Source organism: Corvus brachyrhynchos, unplaced genomic scaffold (genome assembly GCF_000691975.1).
Source record: "Corvus brachyrhynchos isolate BGI_N302 unplaced genomic scaffold, ASM69197v1 scaffold466, whole genome shotgun sequence".
NCBI classification, from domain to species: domain Eukaryota; kingdom Metazoa; phylum Chordata; class Aves; order Passeriformes; family Corvidae; genus Corvus; species Corvus brachyrhynchos.
In genome coordinates this window covers 1,230,633-1,248,498 of record NW_008238635.1, presented here as the reverse complement: position 1 = coordinate 1,248,498, position 17,866 = coordinate 1,230,633, and the positions used below count along the sequence as shown (strand labels likewise).

Sequence of the window (17,866 nt, the reverse complement as noted above, 5' to 3'; positions counted from 1 at the left end):
AACCACCAGCGGGCCACGCTGCGGTCCCACCCCTCCAGCAGCCAGCGCAAGCGCATCAACAACAAAGCACGAGGTAGGGCGGTCCCCGGGGTGGATGGGCTGCCTTGGGCTTCCACCCACCCACATTCCAGCAACCCACCCTCCCACGGGATGGAGAAACAGGGCCAGAGTTGGGTGAGAGCATGGAAAAGAGGATTTGGCTGGGGAGAAGCAGAAGATGTGCTGCCTGCAAGGATGCAAATGATGTTGGGCCGGTTGGTTACAAAGATGCAGAGGGTGTTTGCCCCAGTAAATATTTCAGGATCATGGCACAGCCATGGGGAAAAGTTGCAAGGTAACCCATGGCGGGGGGGTCAGGCTGTGTGTGGTAGGCAGGGGAAGAGATGCTGTCCCTGCTGCACCTGGCAGATGGGGCTTCTGGTCTTTAGGGCAAGGCTTTCCCTAAAGGGTGATGCAGGGTGCCAAGGTGTGGGGTGGCATGGTGCCAACCCCTCCATGACTACACTCAGTGTCCCCTGCAGCTGGCTCGGCATTTCTCAACCCCGAGGGGGACTCGGGGACAGAGGCAGACACCGATCCCCAGCTGACCTTCTACACGGACCCCTCGCGGAGCCGGAGGCGCAGCCGAGGTGGGTGACGAGCCGTGACCCCTCTGGCTTTAATTTACCGTTGCTTCTCTGGGTTTGGAGCCTTTGCATTGGCAGAAACATGGAAGCCCAAGTGCCATCGCGGCTGCCGCAGGCAGGCACCGGTCCCTGCTCCGCAGCAGGCTGCTGCTGCTCTCCGGTGGAGCTTCTCAGCAGAGGATGAAATGTATTCTGATGTTTTGCTGGAGGCTGCTGCCGGGCACGGGTGTATATTAATGAGGAACACGCTTCAAAGGCTGGCCCCTGCGTTGCCGTGCTGCTGCTCAGCATGGCGCTGCCGGGGTCTGCTCCAGCACCGTGCACACACCAGCTGTACGTGCACCAGGGGATGGGCACGGCCCCGGGCCCCAGGCAGGAGTCTTGCCCCACTGCCCTGCACCATCCCTTTGGGAGCTTTCCTCTTCCCAAGAGGGAAGTTAGTGTCTGTTTTCCCTCGTTGAGCCTTGTTTGCTGGATGATGCCTTGTTTTTCTGGGAGTGGCGAGACTGAGAGCCATCTCCTTTAGCTGGTGCTGGGAGGCTGATTCAGGCTTTGTCTCCAGCCAGTTTTTTTCCCACTCAGCTTCTTCAGCTGAAAGATTAAAAGTCAAAGACCTGCATGCCCTGAGCAATTAGGGCTCTCTAGTGCTTTCTCAAGAGCATCCATGAGCCTGTTGTCATGACAAAATTAACCCGAGTGAAGTGCCAAGAAGGAGTGGGGAAAACCAGGATACTGCATTTGCCTGTTTTCCCCCTCAATATCTCTGCTTTGCTTTAAAGCTCTGCTGCTGCAAAGTTCTCAGCATGCTGCAGTGCAGGGTGTGGAAGAGCCAGGGCTCTGGGGGATCAGGAGGATCCTGGTCACAGCCGGGGAGAGGGTTGGAGAATCCCATGGCAAAGGCTGCTTCATGCTCTTCAAAGTCCAAAGAGACTCCATTTGGTTCAATTGATGCTGGATTTCCTGGGGGCTGGGCAGGGTCTCTGCATCCTGAGGTCCCCTGGCTGCACCTGGAGATCTTCCCAGGTCCTGCAGGTGTCAGGTCTGACTGTGCTCCCGTGTTTTGCAGTGGGGTCCCCCCGGAGCCCTGTGAACAAGACCACGCTGACCCTCATCAGTGTGACGAGCTGTGTCATCAGCCTGGTGTGCTCCTCCCACATGAACTGCCCCCTGGTCGTCAAGATCACCCTGCACGTCCCTGAGCACCTGATCGCTGACGGTGAGCACCCCGTGGCCTTCCCCATTTCTTCCTGCCCCACTCTGTGAGGTCTAATGGAGGAGAGTGGGGGAATGATGGATGGGATGGCGGCAGGACAGAGGGACAGGCATGGATGGGGGGCACCAGTGTGGGACAGAGGGAGTGGGCATGGGATGGAGGGTGTGGGCACAGCACAGAGGGGATGGGTAGAAGACAGAGGTGGCTGTTATGGGATGGAGGGGATGGGTCCATGGCAGAGGGGTCTGGTGTGAGATGGAGGGTATACCATGCTGGGAGCAAGGGATGGAGGGGTACAGGATGGGGGAGATAGGCACAGGACAGAAGAGATGGACACAGGGTGGAGATGGCTGCTGGGGGACACAGGGCTTGGTGCAGGATGGAGAGGGTGGGCATAGGGCCAAGGAGACTATTGTGGGTTGGAGGGGAACGGATATGGGATTAAATGGACCATCATGGGATGAAGGACACTGTGGGACAGAGGGATCAGACCTCAGTGTGGGACCAAGGGAAAGGGGTGTGGGATGGAGATGGCTGCTGTGGGACAGAGGGAAAAGGCACAGGGTGGAGGGAGCTGTCATAGGATAGAGAAGACAGGTATGGGATGGAGGGGGCTGTCATAGGGCAGACAGGATGGGCACAGGACAGAGGATTTCTTGTGGAACAGAGGGGACTGTCTCAGGATGGAGTGAATGGGCAGGGGATGGAGGGATCCATCACGGGATGGGGGGGAAACAGCACAGGATGGAGGGGTCCCTTATGGGATGCAGGGGACCATCGTGGGGTGGAGGGTACAGCAGCAGGCTGCTGGCACTGACTCCCCTTGTCTTGGTGGCAGGAAGCCGGTTCATCCTGCTGGAGGGGAGCCAGCTGGATGCCAGTGACTGGCTGAACCCAGCACAGGTCGTCCTCTTCTCCCAGCAAAACTCCAGTGGGCCCTGGGCCCTGGACCTCTGCGCCCGGCGCCTCCTCGACCCCTGTGAGCACCAGTGTGACCCCGAGACTGGTAAGTGTCGTCGAGGTTGGGGTGGGTTTGTGAGCTCACCTCTGCCTCCTGAACCCTGCCGTGGGTGCTTCCTCACCTTCTCCGTGTGCAGTCTGGAGCTGCCGGGTGCCCTGGGGTGGCTGCAGACTGCACTGGGCAGGGGAGCACATGGAAAGCTTTCCCAGGTGCGTTCTCCCACGTCCCTCCCGTCCCTGTCTCCACAGGGGAATGTCTCTGCTATGAAGGCTACATGAAGGACCCTGTGCACAAGCACCTCTGCATCCGGAACGAGTGGGGGACGAACCAGGGGTGAGTGCCCTGGCTTGGAGGGTCCTGGCACGGAGCTGCTGGGCTTCCAGAGCAGCAGAGCAGGGCTGTGGTAACTTCTTGGGTGGCAGAGTTAGAGGCACCTCAGTGAACTGTAAGGTCAGCACACAGCTGGGCTCCGCAGCAGGTCTGTGGGAGGTGAGGATTTCTGTTCTTCAAAATAATCGGGAATGATGTAGAAGAGGCCATTGTCACATTTTAGAGTGAACACCCCCTGGAGAAGATTGAGGTTGTTCCTCCCCTGCCGCCTTGTGCACGCTATCCTGGGCATCCTGCGCTTTGTGGGGCTTTCCTTTCGGGTGTGGGAGGCATCAGAGGAGGGCTGAGGTCGGGTCGAGGTCCCTGTTGAAAATTGGGAAAATGAGATGCTCTGATACTGTGGCTGAGGGAACAGAGGAGTCACGGTCTGCTCCCAGCCTCACACCCCTGCAGGTGCTAAGGGAAATGATTCTGGTGTTTCAGCACCAATTCGGCGGTGCATTCCAAAAGTTCCCATCTCTCTCTGACCCTCAAGGGCGTGCTGCATCTGTCCCCCAACCCTCACGTGTCTGTGAGGTGCAGCTGGAATGGCTGGAGGTGGTGTGCAGAAAGCCAAGACACCCCCAAATTCAGAGGTCCCATGGTACCTCCAAACCCTTCTTTATCCCCTTACCTCATTATGCCGCAGCTGGATCGCTGGTGGCCCTGCACGTGTCAGGATGCCCTCTCTGAAGTTATTAGTCTTCACAGTGGGGAGAGAAAAATCATCAAAGGCTGGGCTTGGCATCTCCCCGCTCCGTGTGGCTGGGGGGCTGTTGGTGCCGGCCGGCCCCGCTGTGTCCCTTTGAACTGCAGCCCTGGAGGGAGCACTGCTGCTCCATCTCCAGCCCCCTCTCTGGTTTTTATCCTTTTAAAGGCAATTTAGCAATTAAATCCAGCGTGGAGCACCAGCTGTGTTGGACAAGTTGTTGCTCTGGGTGCCCTGAGCCGGGGTGATGTTCATGGCGCGGGTGGCCCCATGCTGGGGATGTGCTACGTGGTGTGGTGATGGTCCCCAAACCTCTGCAAGGTACCTCTGCTGGGCCAGGAAAACACAGGCAGAAATACAGCTCCTTGTCCTGTTTGTCCCCAGGGACCAGTGTCCAGGAGGGGTGACCCCAGCTCCTCTGTGCCATCTCGTAAGAGGCACTGAGCGATGGGCTGGGGTGTGTGGGGGGGTATTCCCCTGCCAGGGATTTGCCTGTGTGGGGATATGCTGTGTTTAGGAGTGTCTCAGAGTGGGTGGAAAGAGCCCACAGCCACCCATGACCACACGTGGCTTTGGTGCCAGCCTCTGCCTCCATCAGAGCAGCTTTTTTGCCCACCACCTTGCAAAAAGCAGATTGGCAAATGACTTTGTCCATCGAGGCTAGTAATAAAATGGGATAAGCACTGTGGAGAAACATTGGCTTCCTGACCCTCTGCTTCTCCTTCGCTCCTGGGCGTGGGTCTGCAGCTTCACGCTTTTCTCCATGCACACTGCCTTCTCTAGCTTTTTCCTGATTTAGCTGCTTCACTTTCTTAAGGCAAAGCAGAGAAAAAGATGCTGCTTTCAGGTAAATTGGGAAAAAATAGAGATGGCAACAAGCTGGAGAGAAGCCAAGAAGGACTGATACCTTCCTGAAGCCCCCTGGACCTGTTTGCATCTCCTGACGCAGCTTTGGCCTCAGCAGTGCCCACCTGAAAGGTGCTCAGGACCTCCTCTGTTCCTCTGGGGGATTTGGGGCTGCTTTTTTAGATCCGTCTCCAACCTGATGCTCCCACAGGAGCCTTCCCTCTGCCTTTTCTCCTGCAACAGGATCCATACCTGGCTAGGGTGCATCTTCTCTTGTGTTTCTTCTTATATACCGGAGTTGGCTATGACAAATCATGTGCAGCATTTCCAAAGTATTTTTCTGTTTGGGGCGGAGAAACCTGGCAGTTCTCCTTTTCCCTGAGGTACAACACAGCCCTAGACCATGGTGGGGCTGTCAAAGTCCTTCTGCCCTTGTCTGGGCTCTTGAGAAGGCTCCAATGCTGCAGCGTCACTATCCGTAGAAAACTCTCTGAAGCCACCTGAAACCGGGGTCATTTTGTGTTTCTCCCTTGAACTCATCAGATTTTTGTTTCGCAAAATGGTAGCAGCTGAAACCACACTTCACCATCCCTACCTGCAGCTTCTGCTATTTTTAGGAGCTCTTGAAAGCATGTTCACACTAAGCATCGTGATGCTGAGGGCAGCTTGGTGTTTAATGAGAGTTTTTTTCCTGCTCCGCTATCTGTTCCTGATGTCCAGGTGCTGCTTAGTGCAGCTCTGCGTGGAAGGGCTTGTGCTGGAGGTCTCTTCTACATGAACCTTTGGCCTCCACATGGTCATGACTGTGATGAAGTCTCTTTAGCCTAGCAGAACCATCTTGTCAGAGCCTGTTTAGCTGAGTAACTTGTAGCTGTAAGCTGGTATTTTTGGTTTTTGGGGTGGAGGTTGAGCTGCCATGCTGTCTTTTGTTGGGCTCACCAGCTCACTCCCAGCTCCAGCCCAACCGGGTGGCCTGCAGGCTCTCCTGAAAGAGATGTCTGCAAATCTCCTGCTCTCTGCCCCCATGCCAAGGTGAGATCAGCTGTGCCTGAATCGTTTCTGACCACTGTCTAATATGCTCTGAGCCCTCCAATGCTGGAGTGATGTGCTGCCACCACGGGTCAGTCCCCAGAGAAACCATGTTGGCGCTTGGTCAACAGAGCAGGATTTGCCAAATCCCTTGGCAAACTTGGGAGTGATGTGTTCTGGATATGACCTCTTCTGTTTTCCCAGGGTGGCCTTTTTATCTGAAAACTCATTTCAACCCTTTGGTTTAGCTAGTTTTGCCGTTGGTTTGTTTTTATTTACAGTGCTGACAAGTTGGCTCGGTGTCTGTTCACTCAGTAGCATCTAATTTTGCTCATGAAGGCGAGCTCATCTTTGTACTTCATTGGTGATGGCAGTGAGAAGCTTTTTGTGCTGTGTGTATTTTGGGTACCAGGCTGAGATCCACGCCTCCGCACTGCATCTTTTACCCAGCGTGTCCGGACCCTAAACCTTCTTCAGTTTTTCAAAAACTCACGTCTTTTTGATCATGGGTAGCAGATACATTTGATCAGCTGCTTTTTCTTTTTTTTTTTTTTTTGTCATTTTTTTGGTGTGTGTGTGCTGCTCTTCAGCTGTTTTAAACAAATCTGTCTGGTGCTGCTTGTGTGTTCACAGTCTGTCTCCCTGCTTTGATATGCATTGTTAATTAGCTGCTTTTCGGCTTTTACTCTAATGTTTCCTGAGTAGGATGCAGTTTCTAGCAGTCCTACGAGCCCTGCTTCATCTCTGCTCATCAAACCAAATTTCTGTGGTTCTTTTTGTGGTATAACTTCGCCAAAAATCAAACCAGCTCGTTCTGCCTTTAGTTAATAAACTGTTACCTGCCTGCATTTGTACTTTTTCATCAGAGCCCTTAGATCCATCACACACACACGTGGCTTTCCCCTCCGCACAAGCAGTTCCCTGGGTGCTCTTTTCAGCCTCCCCCGCTGAGATTTAAGGTGCTCTGCATTGAAGGAGTCTTTATCAATTTGCTCTTTCAACTTGTAATGGGCTTCACCCTGGCCTGGGGAGGTTTTGAGCCAGTTTAAGGTGACATGGTGAACATGTCAGGCTGGGTGCTCTCATCCTTCTGTAACAGCTGGCAAACTGCCCCACCCCAGTCCTGTTCCCCCGCCCGCAGCCTTGCAGATGTTTTTTCACTCCAGCACAGGACTCGAATTAGTGCATCAGCCTGTGCCCTGCTCACCCAGCTCCCCTCCCGTCCCCTCCCGTCCCCATCCCGCCTCTTCTGCGCACACATATCCCCATCCTGGCAGTGCCCCTGCTCCTCCTATCCCATCCCCGCTCATCATCCGCTCCCCATCCCACAGAAGAGCGAGGGACACACTGAAGTGACAAGGACAGCACTTTTCCTGCCCAAAGTCTTTTTTTTCCCTCTTCCTTTTTTTTTTCTTTCCCCACCCCTTTTTCTATCTTGTTTTTTCTTTTCCTTGCCTCTCTCCATCTCCTGCTATGTGCCTCGGCTTTGCAAGCTGAAGGACAGCGTGATAAAAGCTCCTCGTTCTTTCAGATCCTTTTCACCAAACCACCCATCCATCTTCTCCTCCCGCCTCATTCTCCTCGCAGATTTACGGGCAGCCCAGGGAGAAAGTGCCGGCATTAGCATTTTTAATAATAAAGAGCTGCTTGCAAGGGATGGCAGGGCGGAAGGGGTGGAGGGTGGGAAGGGGAGAGGCACCAGCAGCTGAAAGCCGAGCAAAGCTGTTGCAAAGCGAAGTTGGGGAGGAGCCACAATGGGCCGAGGTGCTCGTGTGACATCTGCTCGCTGCTCTTCCACCGTTGGGGTCTGGGTGCTGGGTCCAGCTAAAAAAATAATAATAGAAAGAAAGATAACTGATGCTATACAATCTATAACAAGACCCAGCTGCTGGGTCTCCATGGGTCCCCACTTTGGGGTCCTGGGGTGCAGGAGGGGCTGTGGGGATGCTCTGGTCTGTTCACCCTGGGCCTGAGCTCCTTAGCTGCCGGGGAAGGGGTGGGGTAGCAGGTGCAGCTCTGTCCTGGCAGGCACTTGGAGCTGGTGCTTTGTGGCCACGATGGGGTTTGGCCTGGCCATCCTTGTGCTGCACACTGGCTGGAAACCCTGAAGAGCACAGAAGGTCAGGGGACCAGATGTGAAGTCACCTATTGCAGCGTGTACCAACCAACTGCTTTCTCCTCCAGTGACATTTCAGTCACACTCCCGTGCAGCAGCCTCTCGTGCCTTCTGCAGAGACCCTCTCCTGCGGCCCCTCCAGCCTCTTGCCAGCTCCTCTCAAACCAGCTGCTCCAGGTTAGCTCCTGGTGGTCGCATCCTGCCAGCGCTGGGCTTATTCCTCACCCCACCCATCTTGTCTGGAAGAGTTTTGCAGGCAGTGAAGACAAGCTGGAGCACAGTTCTTGATGCTAGAAGTCAGTCTTGCCTCATCCCCTGGGGGCTGCAATTGAAGCATGGCCGGGCCCTGTTGAGCTGGTTCAAAGCATCACCAGCAGCTCCAGGTTTGGAGGGCTTAGCAGGTGTTTTGTGAGCTTCCATTCAAGCCCAGATGTGGAGCAAAGCATCCAGATAATGGTCCATCTGGAAAAGCCAAGAGGCTTAAGATCATCCTGGGGATGCACTGGCAGCACTTCAGCCTTGGGAACTTGCTGGCTGAGTGTGAGGAATTTGGTGGTTCTCAGTTGCCCTGGTAATCCCCCAGTTTGTTGTTTCAGATGCCTGCCTGAGTGCTAAGGCTTGCAGGGAGCTGAGAGCTGTCATTTCTGGCCCATTTAATCCAACCTGATCAGCTGCAGAGCTGCTGATTTGTCCCACCTTTCTTTGTGAGCTCTGAAGACCACTCAGCCAAAATGCCCACCGAGAACAACCCAAACCAGAGCAGTGAGGTGCCTCCAGTGATTGCAGAAAGCAGGTGGGGAGACAGCCGTGTGGGGAGTGTGGGGAGGGACACATCCATGTGGGGAGGGAGGCAGCCATGTGGGGACACGCGCAGAGGAAGGAGGAGGTGAAACAGTGGCAGAGGCACCAGGGGCAAAAAGCAACAGTGGGGGAGGTAAGGGGTGCCTGGGGGAGCAGATGCTGCCCTGTCCTCTGCAGCAGAAGGCACAAGTCAGCAAGAGTGCGTGGGTGGAAATATCAGTGCTGAGCTCCTGGAGAGCTTCCTTGGAGATGAGGATGGGTGAGTGTCGCTCGTTGAGCCGGAGTTCGTGTGTGGAGGACGTCTCAGGGCCTTTCTGCAGAAGGTGCATGTCCTCACAGACTCAGTGGTGCCTGGCAACACTGGCTCTCTCTTGCCATGTAGGGATGTAGCTAAAGGCTGAACATTGCATTTAAGGGGCTTTTCTTTTCACCCCAATTAAGGGAAAAGTGCGGCAGGCTGGGGAGATGCCACACAGTCCCTGAAGCACAGAAACCTCTTCCCTGGATCAAAGCCATCATCACTTTTTACAAGGGCATGTAGGGTTAGGACCAGGGGTAATGGGTTCAAACTGACAGAGGACAAGTTTGATTAGATATTAGGATGAAATTCTTCACTGTGAAGGTGCTGAGGCCCTGGCACAGGTTGCCCATAGAAGCTGTGGCTGCCCCATCCCTGGAAGTGTCCGAGGCCAGGCTGGATGGAGCTTGGAGCAACCTGGTCTAGTGGAAGGGAGATGGAATGAGGTGATCTTTGAAGTCCCTTTCAACCCTGGCCATTCTGGGACTCTTATGATTACAAGAATTTCAGCCACATTTGGGAATTGCATCCTGGGTGGACACAACATGGCCTTGGGTGCTGATTTCAATCTCCCAGGCGGGTCCAAACACACGACTGGCTCCATGTCCTGGGTGTGTTGGCATCTGTGGGCTCCCAGACGTGCCACCAGGCGGAGGCCTGGCAGCCACCGTGCTTCTGCAGCACGTGCCCCAGCTCTGAGCTCTGCTGCAAGCCAAGAGCAGCTCTCCACAACCACTTTTCCACCCGAGTTGAGGGGGAACAATACCTCGCTTCTGTACAGCCTCTGCTTTTGTTCCCGGCCCGACGTGCTCCTCAGAAGCAAGAATAAAACCCATCTGCAGGAGCACTGGAAGGTGGAGGCGTGAAGCATTCGAGGTGTTGGCAAGACACAAGGAGCACATCTCTTTCTGGCCGAAGCTGACCTCGTTCAAGGCAATCCGATCTGTGGGCTGAATGTAATCCCCGGCTCCCAGCTGACTGGGCAGGAGAACGGCATTGTATCCCAGCAAAGAAATGAGAAGGCGTGCTGTAATCCTGCAGTCGGGATTTCTTTATCGTTATTATTTTTGTCCTGGCTGAAATAACTTCAGATTACAAATTAAAGTACTTGTGCAGGAGAGCCTCTAGAGAAAATCCCTGGGCTTGTCACTGGCACCTGACACTCTGACTCTGAATTTTAGCAGCAGTGATGCGATGGGATGGAAAATCTCCTTCTCTCCCCAGCTCTGAGCTCTTGCAAAGGGGATTTGGAGTTTTAGGGTTCGAGAGCAGGGTTCATGTTGCCTGATTCAAAGCCCACCATGGCTGGGTCTCCTGTCAGTCTCGCTCTGCAAGTGACAGTCTGCCAGCAGGGCTGTGCTGCTGGGGGTTCATGTCCCAAAGGTGTCGTGGCCACGGGTGTCCCACTGAAAGCACCGGCCTCCAAATCTTAGTGGCTCATCACTCATCACCCTGTGCTATCTACGACAGCAGGGATGGAGGGCACGGGGCCATCAGCTCTCCAGACTCCTGCTTGGCTCCAAGCTTCCACCTTGCCTCTCAGTCCCCTTTGCAAAGCTCCCCCTCCTGGAACAATGAAGCACGAGGGTAATAAGGCAGGTGGTGAAACTGCGGTCCCAGGCTTGATGTGCTCCCTGGCAAAAGCCTCTCAGAGAGAGGGTCCAGCTGCAGTTTGGTTTTCTTTTTGCAGCTCCATAGCTGTGATGCAAATCCCTAAAACAGGAGCAGGCGGGTGGTACCAAGCATGAAGGGATGTGGGGACGGCTGGAGTACCCTAAAAAAACCAGATGCGATACACCACTGGCCTATTGGCAGCTTGGGGCTGGGATGAGAATCTGATGTCTCAGGGACCTCAGAATTGAGATCTCAGATCTGAGGCTCTTTTATCCCCTTGTCCCAGCTTGGTTTGAGTCATCCTACCCTAGGACCCTTCTGCAAGTGAGTTGGGGGCTGAGCAGGGGAAGCCTTTTGGGCTGTGAGCGGCAGTGGGGACACGAGGCCGGTGTGATCCTACTGGGTTCCTTTTCCAGGCCGTGGCCGTACACCATCTTCCAGCGCGGCTTTGACTTGGTGCTGGGCGAGCAGCCCTCTGACAAGATTTTTCGGTAAGTGGTGAAGCCAACCTGCTCGGCACATTTTGGGGCTTAAATACGACTCATGCAGGAGGCCCAGCTGGCAGGGCTGAGCATGGCTGTCCTGTGCCACCTCCTGGGGACACGTGAGCATGGCTGGGAAGATGCCCCTGCAGCTGCCATGTGGGTGCTGGGTACCCAGCAGTCCGCTCCTCCTCTCTGTTCATGGTGAGGGTTGAGTTTTCGGCTCTGAAGGAGGGTTTCTATGGAAAATGAAAGTGCCTTTTGTTTTTTATTACTTAACTTACACGCTATTTTTGGGAATCATTGGGTGTATTTGGAGGAGCCACCCCACTTTACCCTGCCCACACACCTTAGTTTGGGCTGGCATCCCTGTGGGGCAGCAGAGAGGCTCAAGGGCTTGGTTTTGGGCAGAGACAGCCTTCCAGGCTCAGCATTTCCCCCTGTGCCCTGCTCTCCCCGGCAGGTTCACCTACACCTTGGGGGAGGGCATGTGGCTGCCCCTGAGCAAGAGCTTCGTCATCCCACCGGCCGAGCTGGCCATCAACCCCTCAGCCAAGTGCAAGACTGACATGACGGTGATGGAGGATGCAGTGGAGGTCAGGTAGGTGGGACAGCAGGGTGAGGGAGTTCAGGAGGGCCTTCAGCAAACAGAGCTGGGATCCCCATCCCACATTCTGCAGGTGGAGATGAGTACAACCATTAACCTGCCCCTGTTTAGTGCCTGCAAAGCTGAGCCTTTGGCAGTATTCCTCCTCATCTCAGTAGCTCCTGCATCCTTCTAAAAGCTTGGCTGCCATCCAGCTCACTGTCAGCCTGAGGAAAACCTGAGCTCTGGAAAAACCCACGCAGCAGCCACGGTCGTGCATGCGTCCACAACGTCTTGTTGAAGCAGTGACACATCTCCTCCTCCTCCTCTTCCTCGCAGGGAAGAGCTGATGACCTCGTCCTCCTTCGACAGCCTGGAGGTCCTTCTCGACTCCTTTGGCCCCGTTCGTGACTGCTCCCGGGACAACGGGGGCTGCAGCAAGAATTTCCGCTGCATCTCGGACCGCAAGCTGGACTCGACGGGCTGTGTGGTGCGTGAGCAAGGAAGGGGGGGCCAGAGAGGGAATCCTTCCTCCCTTAATGCCACTTCAGGGTAGATATTTTGAGGTTCATTTTGTAGCAGGAAGATGTTTTTGGGCTGGCATCTCCTCTGTTGCTGCACACACACACACAGACGAGGCAATAAGAGTTCATCTGTTTGTTGGCTCTGTGGGAGGCTCCATATCAATCATGTGTGTGCCCTGGCACCACCACAGTGGCTCTGCCCCAAATCTGTGGGGCTGGGGTGCGCTGCTGCAATGTCACCAGAGCTGGGCATTGGGGTGACGAGGCTGTGTGGACAGACAGTGGGTTTGGAAAGGGCAGCGCTGCTTTGTTGGTCACCGGAGCTGGGTTGCTGGAGATACCAGCACATTGCCTTGGTGGGGGATGGCTTGGAGGGCTCCCACCTCAGGGGATACGCTCCTGAGGGCTGCGAAGTGGCTTTGGTGCAGGAGGAATATCTGCAGCCATGGATGGTGCTGCTGCTGTCCTCCCTGCAGCCCCTGAGCACTGCTCAGGCTGCAGTTTCCAGAGGAGAGCAGTGCTGGAGCCCTGCCCTCCACCTCAGCCCCAGAGACAGATTTCTTCCCAGGGGTTTTCACCTCTTACTTCCCCCACCCTGCTAGTGCCCGACGGGGCTGAGCCCCATGAAGGATGGCACGGGCTGCTATGACCGTCACGTCGGCGTGGACTGCTCCGATGGCTTCAACGGGGGCTGCGAGCAGCTGTGCCTGCAGCAGATGGTCCCCCTGCCCGAAGACCCCCTGCTCTACAACATCCTCATGTTCTGTGGGTGAGTGACCCACCACCTCCCTGGCCACGGGGACACCCCCAAGGTGCTGCTGTCCACTGCTGCTGCCGCCCCGAGCTTGTAGGGTTGGGATGGAGGGGGTCTCCTCGGTTCCTGTGGCTGTCCCCGCTGCGGGGGGCTGCAGCTGACAGTGGGGCCTGTGCTGGCTTCCCAGGTGCATCGAGGACTACAAGCTGGGCACGGACGGGCGGTCGTGCCAGCTGATCTCAGAGTCGTGCCCAGAGGTGGGGGACTGCGGCGAGCCCCGCGAGCTGCCCATGAACCAGACGCTCTTTGGGGAGATCTTCTATGGCTACAACAACCACTCCAAGGAGGTGGCACCGGGGCAGGTGCTCAAAGGGACGTTCAGGTGAGTTGCAGACGTAGGGAGGGGACCCCAGCAGGGTCCGACTTCACTGAAGAAGGCATGGGAAGGAGCCTTAGCAGGCTGCCTGGTCCATCTGTGTCTGGCTTCGCCTTGCAGAAGATGGAGAGGCTGGTGGGGAGGGTGCATCTGACACTTGCCATCAAGAGCAGACATCTTTTTAATCTGTGCCTGAAGGAAAGGAGAAGGGCCAGGTGTTTCTTTGGGATGGATCACTCTCTGGCAGGGATGATCCCAGTCATTTCTGCTGTCCTCCAACCTTGCTCTTCTCTCTGCAATCCACTTCCAGGCAGAACAACTTTGCCCGGGGCCTGGAGCAGCAGCTGCCGGATGGGCTGGTGGTGGCCACAGTGCCCTTGGAGAACCAGTGCCAAGAGGAGCTCTCCGACCCCGTGCCCGACCCTGAGTTCCTCACTGGTGAGTGGGTCCAGCTGGATCCGTGTTTCTCCCAGTGAGGCAGCTGCCAGCTTGTCCAGCTTCAGCACCTGAACCTCCCACAGGATGTATCTACCATGGGATATATCCAGTCTGGCTTCAGCATCCCATGCTCAGCTGCACGTCGAGGAACCAGCAGCCTAAGAGGAAGGCATTAAAAATGAAGGAGAGGCAAAGGCTGTAAATTAATTGTGGGGTGTAGAAATATTGGGGCATTGTAGAAATATTGGGGCATATCCATCAAATATTGGAGCATTTGCAAAAGGATTTTTCTTGGGGTTTTTTTTCGAAGGCAAAAGAAGTTTTCCAGCTACCTTTGATTTCTTTGCTGATGTAATGAAGCATTCAAAACCCAGTGCCACCAAGCCAAAATGTTTTGGTTTGCTGTGCCAGAGCATCACGGGCCATGAGTGATAAGTTATCGTGGGTTCCCAGAGAGCCTTCAAGGATCTGCCTTTTCTCCAAGTTGCCAGCACCCATAACTAACCTTTGTTTCCTTGGTGTTTGTTGCTGTTGGCTGAAAGGGCCCAGGCATCAAGGAGCTACTAAGCATAGGATGTGGCTAGTAAGGTGTTTTGGTCTCATACGAGACCTTGTGCATTCCCTTTGCCTGGCAGAGCTTCCAGGAGGATTTTGGGGAGCACCCATGGGCTGTATCCAGGGTCTGGTGGGTGCTGCTTGCCCTGACAGGGTGCATGGCGATGAAGGTGTGCGTGCAGGCGGGTTCACCAGGGAGGAGGGTGCCGGTGGGGTCTTGCGGGGCTGAGCTTCCCCAAGAGAGCTGGATGGGTGGGTCACTCCTGCTTCTCTGGGGATGCTCCACCCTGCCTGGAGGTGCTGGAGGACACCTGCCTGCCAGTGGGGCTCTCCTGCCTGTGACATGGACGTAAGGAAGGCACTGCCACCTCAGCCCCAGCATCACAGTGGGACCAGCACTTCACTGGCAGTTATGCTGGGGAGGTAAAAGCCAGTAAATTATCCTATTCATTTCCCACTGCTCTGCTGGCATTTGTGGCTGATTAAGGGGGGAAAAAAAGAAAAAAAAAAAAAAACCAGGGGAAAAAAAGGAAAATAAGTAAAATATTCTCTGCTTGTCAGAAGCAGATCTGGATATGGCTGTGAATACACGAGAGGCAGAGCTGCTGAGTAAGGAAGGGCTGTTTTTACATAAACACTTTGCATGGAAGAGCAAGGCTTTGAAGCTGTCGGCAGCAGCCAGCACTGAAGAGAGAGGCGCTGGAAGGCAAAGGATCTTATCCTGCTTATCCTCTGCCTTCAGTTCTTGTTCAGAGGGGGGGATGCCCGCTGTTATCCTCCTGAACTCCTGCTGGGTGCCTGTTTAGCCGCAGAGTTTGCCGGGCGGAGGCGTGACGTGCGGGCTGTGCAGCACCAGAGCTGCGAGGGAGGGGGTGGCCTGTCCCAGCATCCTGCTGTGGCACTCTGGGGATGCTCTGGTCACCAAATTCAGAGCCATGAGCACCCTTCAGGTCCCGTGCTGGGGCTTTGTCTGAGCCTTGGTGGCCTCTCTGTCCCTCTGCTCGTGGAAGCTGAGCTGCCATGGGCCTTGGGCAGGAGTAAGTGGCCACCCAGCCCGTGGCCTCCATGAATTTCTGGCTTCTCACAGCTAACGTGGCTGAAGAACGGGATGTCTTTGAAGGAGAAGGACAAGCCCTGGGTCCTGTTCAGCCCCAGCATTGCCATAATGTCCTGAGGGAGCATTAGCATCAACAGGCGAGCCATTTCCCCGTCCATCTGTTGCTCACTCAGCTCAGTCCCAGCCGAAAGGGACCCAGGGTCTCTTGGCCGGTCACACTTGGGCACGCGTGGCGTGACGGTGACCGTTCCCAGGCCTGCAAACAGCTCATTAAAAAGTGCAGCTCTCATTAGTGAAATAATTAGCACACCTGGGCATGCCTTGGGAGTGGGCACTGGGAAGGAAGCAGGAGGGGATGCAGGAGGAGGCTCATTATCTCCCAGCGCAGAGCCCCAGACGGCTGAATGAAACAAGCCTATGTGTTTTCCTTCAAAGCCATCATTTTAATTTCTGGGGGCCACCTGACCCTCAGCTCTCAGTGCCTCCCTGGGGGCATGTGGTGTGTACACAACCCTTTTCCCTGGCTTCTTCCCACCCTGCTGGCTGTGTTGCCCCAGGCACGAAGGGCTGCAGCCATGCCCATGGTGAGGTATGGCTAGCCAGTGTCACTGAGTCCCTGTGTCCTTTTTCTGGCAGGGATGGTGAACTTCAGCGAGGTGTCTGGGTACCCTCTCCTGCAGCACTGGAAGGTGCAGTCTGTCATGTACCATGTCCGGCTCAACCAGATGACCATCTCCCAGTGTAAGTGTGCAGGGACAGGCGGAATAAGGGGAGGAAGGATGGCAAGAGGTGATGTAGCCTTCTGCTGGCAGCTGATGGGCTCAAAGGCTGGTTGCCCATCGCAAGTGTGTAGGGAGGTGGCAAGGGCTTGGTGGGCTCTGGGAACTGGGCGTCTCCTCCATCTGCTTCCCAGCCTTCAGCAATGCTCTCCATTCTCTGGATGGAGCCACCTCCCGTGGAGATTTCGTGGCGCTGCTGGACCAGTTTGGCAACCACTACATCCAGGAGGCAGTGTACGGCTTCGAGGAGTCCTGCTCCATCTGGTATCCCAACAGGCAGGTCCAGCGGCAGCTCTGGCTGGAGTATGAGGACATCAGCAAAGGTAGGAGCCCTGTTTACCCTTGGGAAGGGCACTCACAGCCACCCCAGGGGAGTGGGAAGCGGGGGTTTGCTTTTGGCACAGCAAGGAAAGTGCCCAGCCTGTGCCAGGACTGCGTCTCCCACGTCATTGTCTCACTTACACCCTGCTCTCGCACCCTTTGGAGCCAGACAAAGGATTCCCATGGATTGCAGCAGGCACTGGTCCAGGCCAAAAAAGAAAGATCAATACCCACAGCCCCAGGGAGATGAAAAACAAGTGCACCAACCCCGCCAAGCCATCCTGCCTCATTCTGGACTTAACTGTTGTCTTTAATCTTGTTCTTTCCTTCCTTTTGTCTCTGCCATATCTGCTCTCTTCCACTTGCATCCCACAGCCAGACTTTCCTCCCTCCAATGTGTTTCCTTCTCCCGGGCTGTCAGCACTGTGCTTTTAATGCCTAGGAATTAGTTGGGAGCTGGGAAGTTCCTCATGGTGCAGAGGGCATCTGGCACTGCTGCATCCCCTCCAGTGCCCTGGCTGCAGTGAGCTGTGAGGGATCCCCAGTGGAAGAAGAGGTGGTGCCTGCTTGGAATGGCAGCTTTACAAAAGCTGAGGCAGCCTAACTCCTGCCTGCTGCCATCTGTCCTCAGGACCGTGGCAACTTGGTCTAGTGGAAGGTGTCCCTGCTCGTGGCAGGAGACTGGAACGAGATGGTCTTCAATGTCCCTCCCATTCCAAACTATTCTCAGATTCTGTGATTTTGCAGTCTCTTGTGCTGGCCTCAGCAAAGCTGCCTGCAGGCATTTTCCTGCCTGTGCTGGGCATGGTGGGTTGCAGCAGCCAGGCTTGGGCAGCAAGCAAGAGCCAGCTCCCAAGCCTGGACATGGGGAATGCTGAGCAGAGCTGCTGCTTTTTAGATGATCTCGGTTTGCTGCTCCTGCCCAGGAATTCCCAGGTGCAAGCAGTGTGGGCTTGGAGCTCACAGGCACCATGACAGACGCATCATTTCCATCATGAAGCTTCCTAATTCTCAGTATTGGCACCAGCCTGTGGTGCTGCTCTTGCTATGTCCCAGCCACAGAGACATTTGTTATGTCCCCAGGGCTCGTGTGTGGCAAGGGCTTCTTTCAAAGCCTGAGTCTGGACCCTGTGGGCTCAGGCCTCCTGGAGTCTGGACTTCTTCACAAGCCCACCAGGAAGAGTACAGACCCGTTGCTGTTTTGGCTGTAGGCTGTCTCCAGATGTAGCACCTCTTGATTGCAAGTACTTCTTTTATTCTCCTGCAATTTCCTCCTCTTTGATTTTCCTGCTTGGAGGCTTTTCAGGTCTGGCAGCCTTTTCCTACCCACAATATCACATTTCGGTTTCACTCCAGCACCTGCCACTTTCCTTCCTTTGCTTTTTGTTTGCAAATGTCAGGGGCTGGATATT

The 17,866-nt window shown here is 55.2% G+C and overlaps 1 protein-coding gene across 1 annotated transcript in view; it reads left to right on the top strand.

Moving 5' to 3' along the window:
• ASTN1 (astrotactin 1) overlaps window positions 1-17,866 on the top strand; it is a 34,993-nt gene that overhangs the window by 4,411 nt on the left and 12,716 nt on the right. Inside the window, exons 3-15 of the mRNA XM_017737396.1 lie at window positions 1-73; window positions 522-629; window positions 1,693-1,842; window positions 2,678-2,845; window positions 3,049-3,133; window positions 10,999-11,073; window positions 11,528-11,665; window positions 11,990-12,140; window positions 12,777-12,943; window positions 13,116-13,310; window positions 13,615-13,742; window positions 15,991-16,095; window positions 16,268-16,456. Coding sequence (XP_017592885.1) covers window positions 1-73; window positions 522-629; window positions 1,693-1,842; window positions 2,678-2,845; window positions 3,049-3,133; window positions 10,999-11,073; window positions 11,528-11,665; window positions 11,990-12,140; window positions 12,777-12,943; window positions 13,116-13,310; window positions 13,615-13,742; window positions 15,991-16,095; window positions 16,268-16,456 — 1,732 coding nt within the window. The remainder of the gene's footprint in view (window positions 74-521; window positions 630-1,692; window positions 1,843-2,677; window positions 2,846-3,048; window positions 3,134-10,998; window positions 11,074-11,527; window positions 11,666-11,989; window positions 12,141-12,776; window positions 12,944-13,115; window positions 13,311-13,614; window positions 13,743-15,990; window positions 16,096-16,267; window positions 16,457-17,866) is intronic.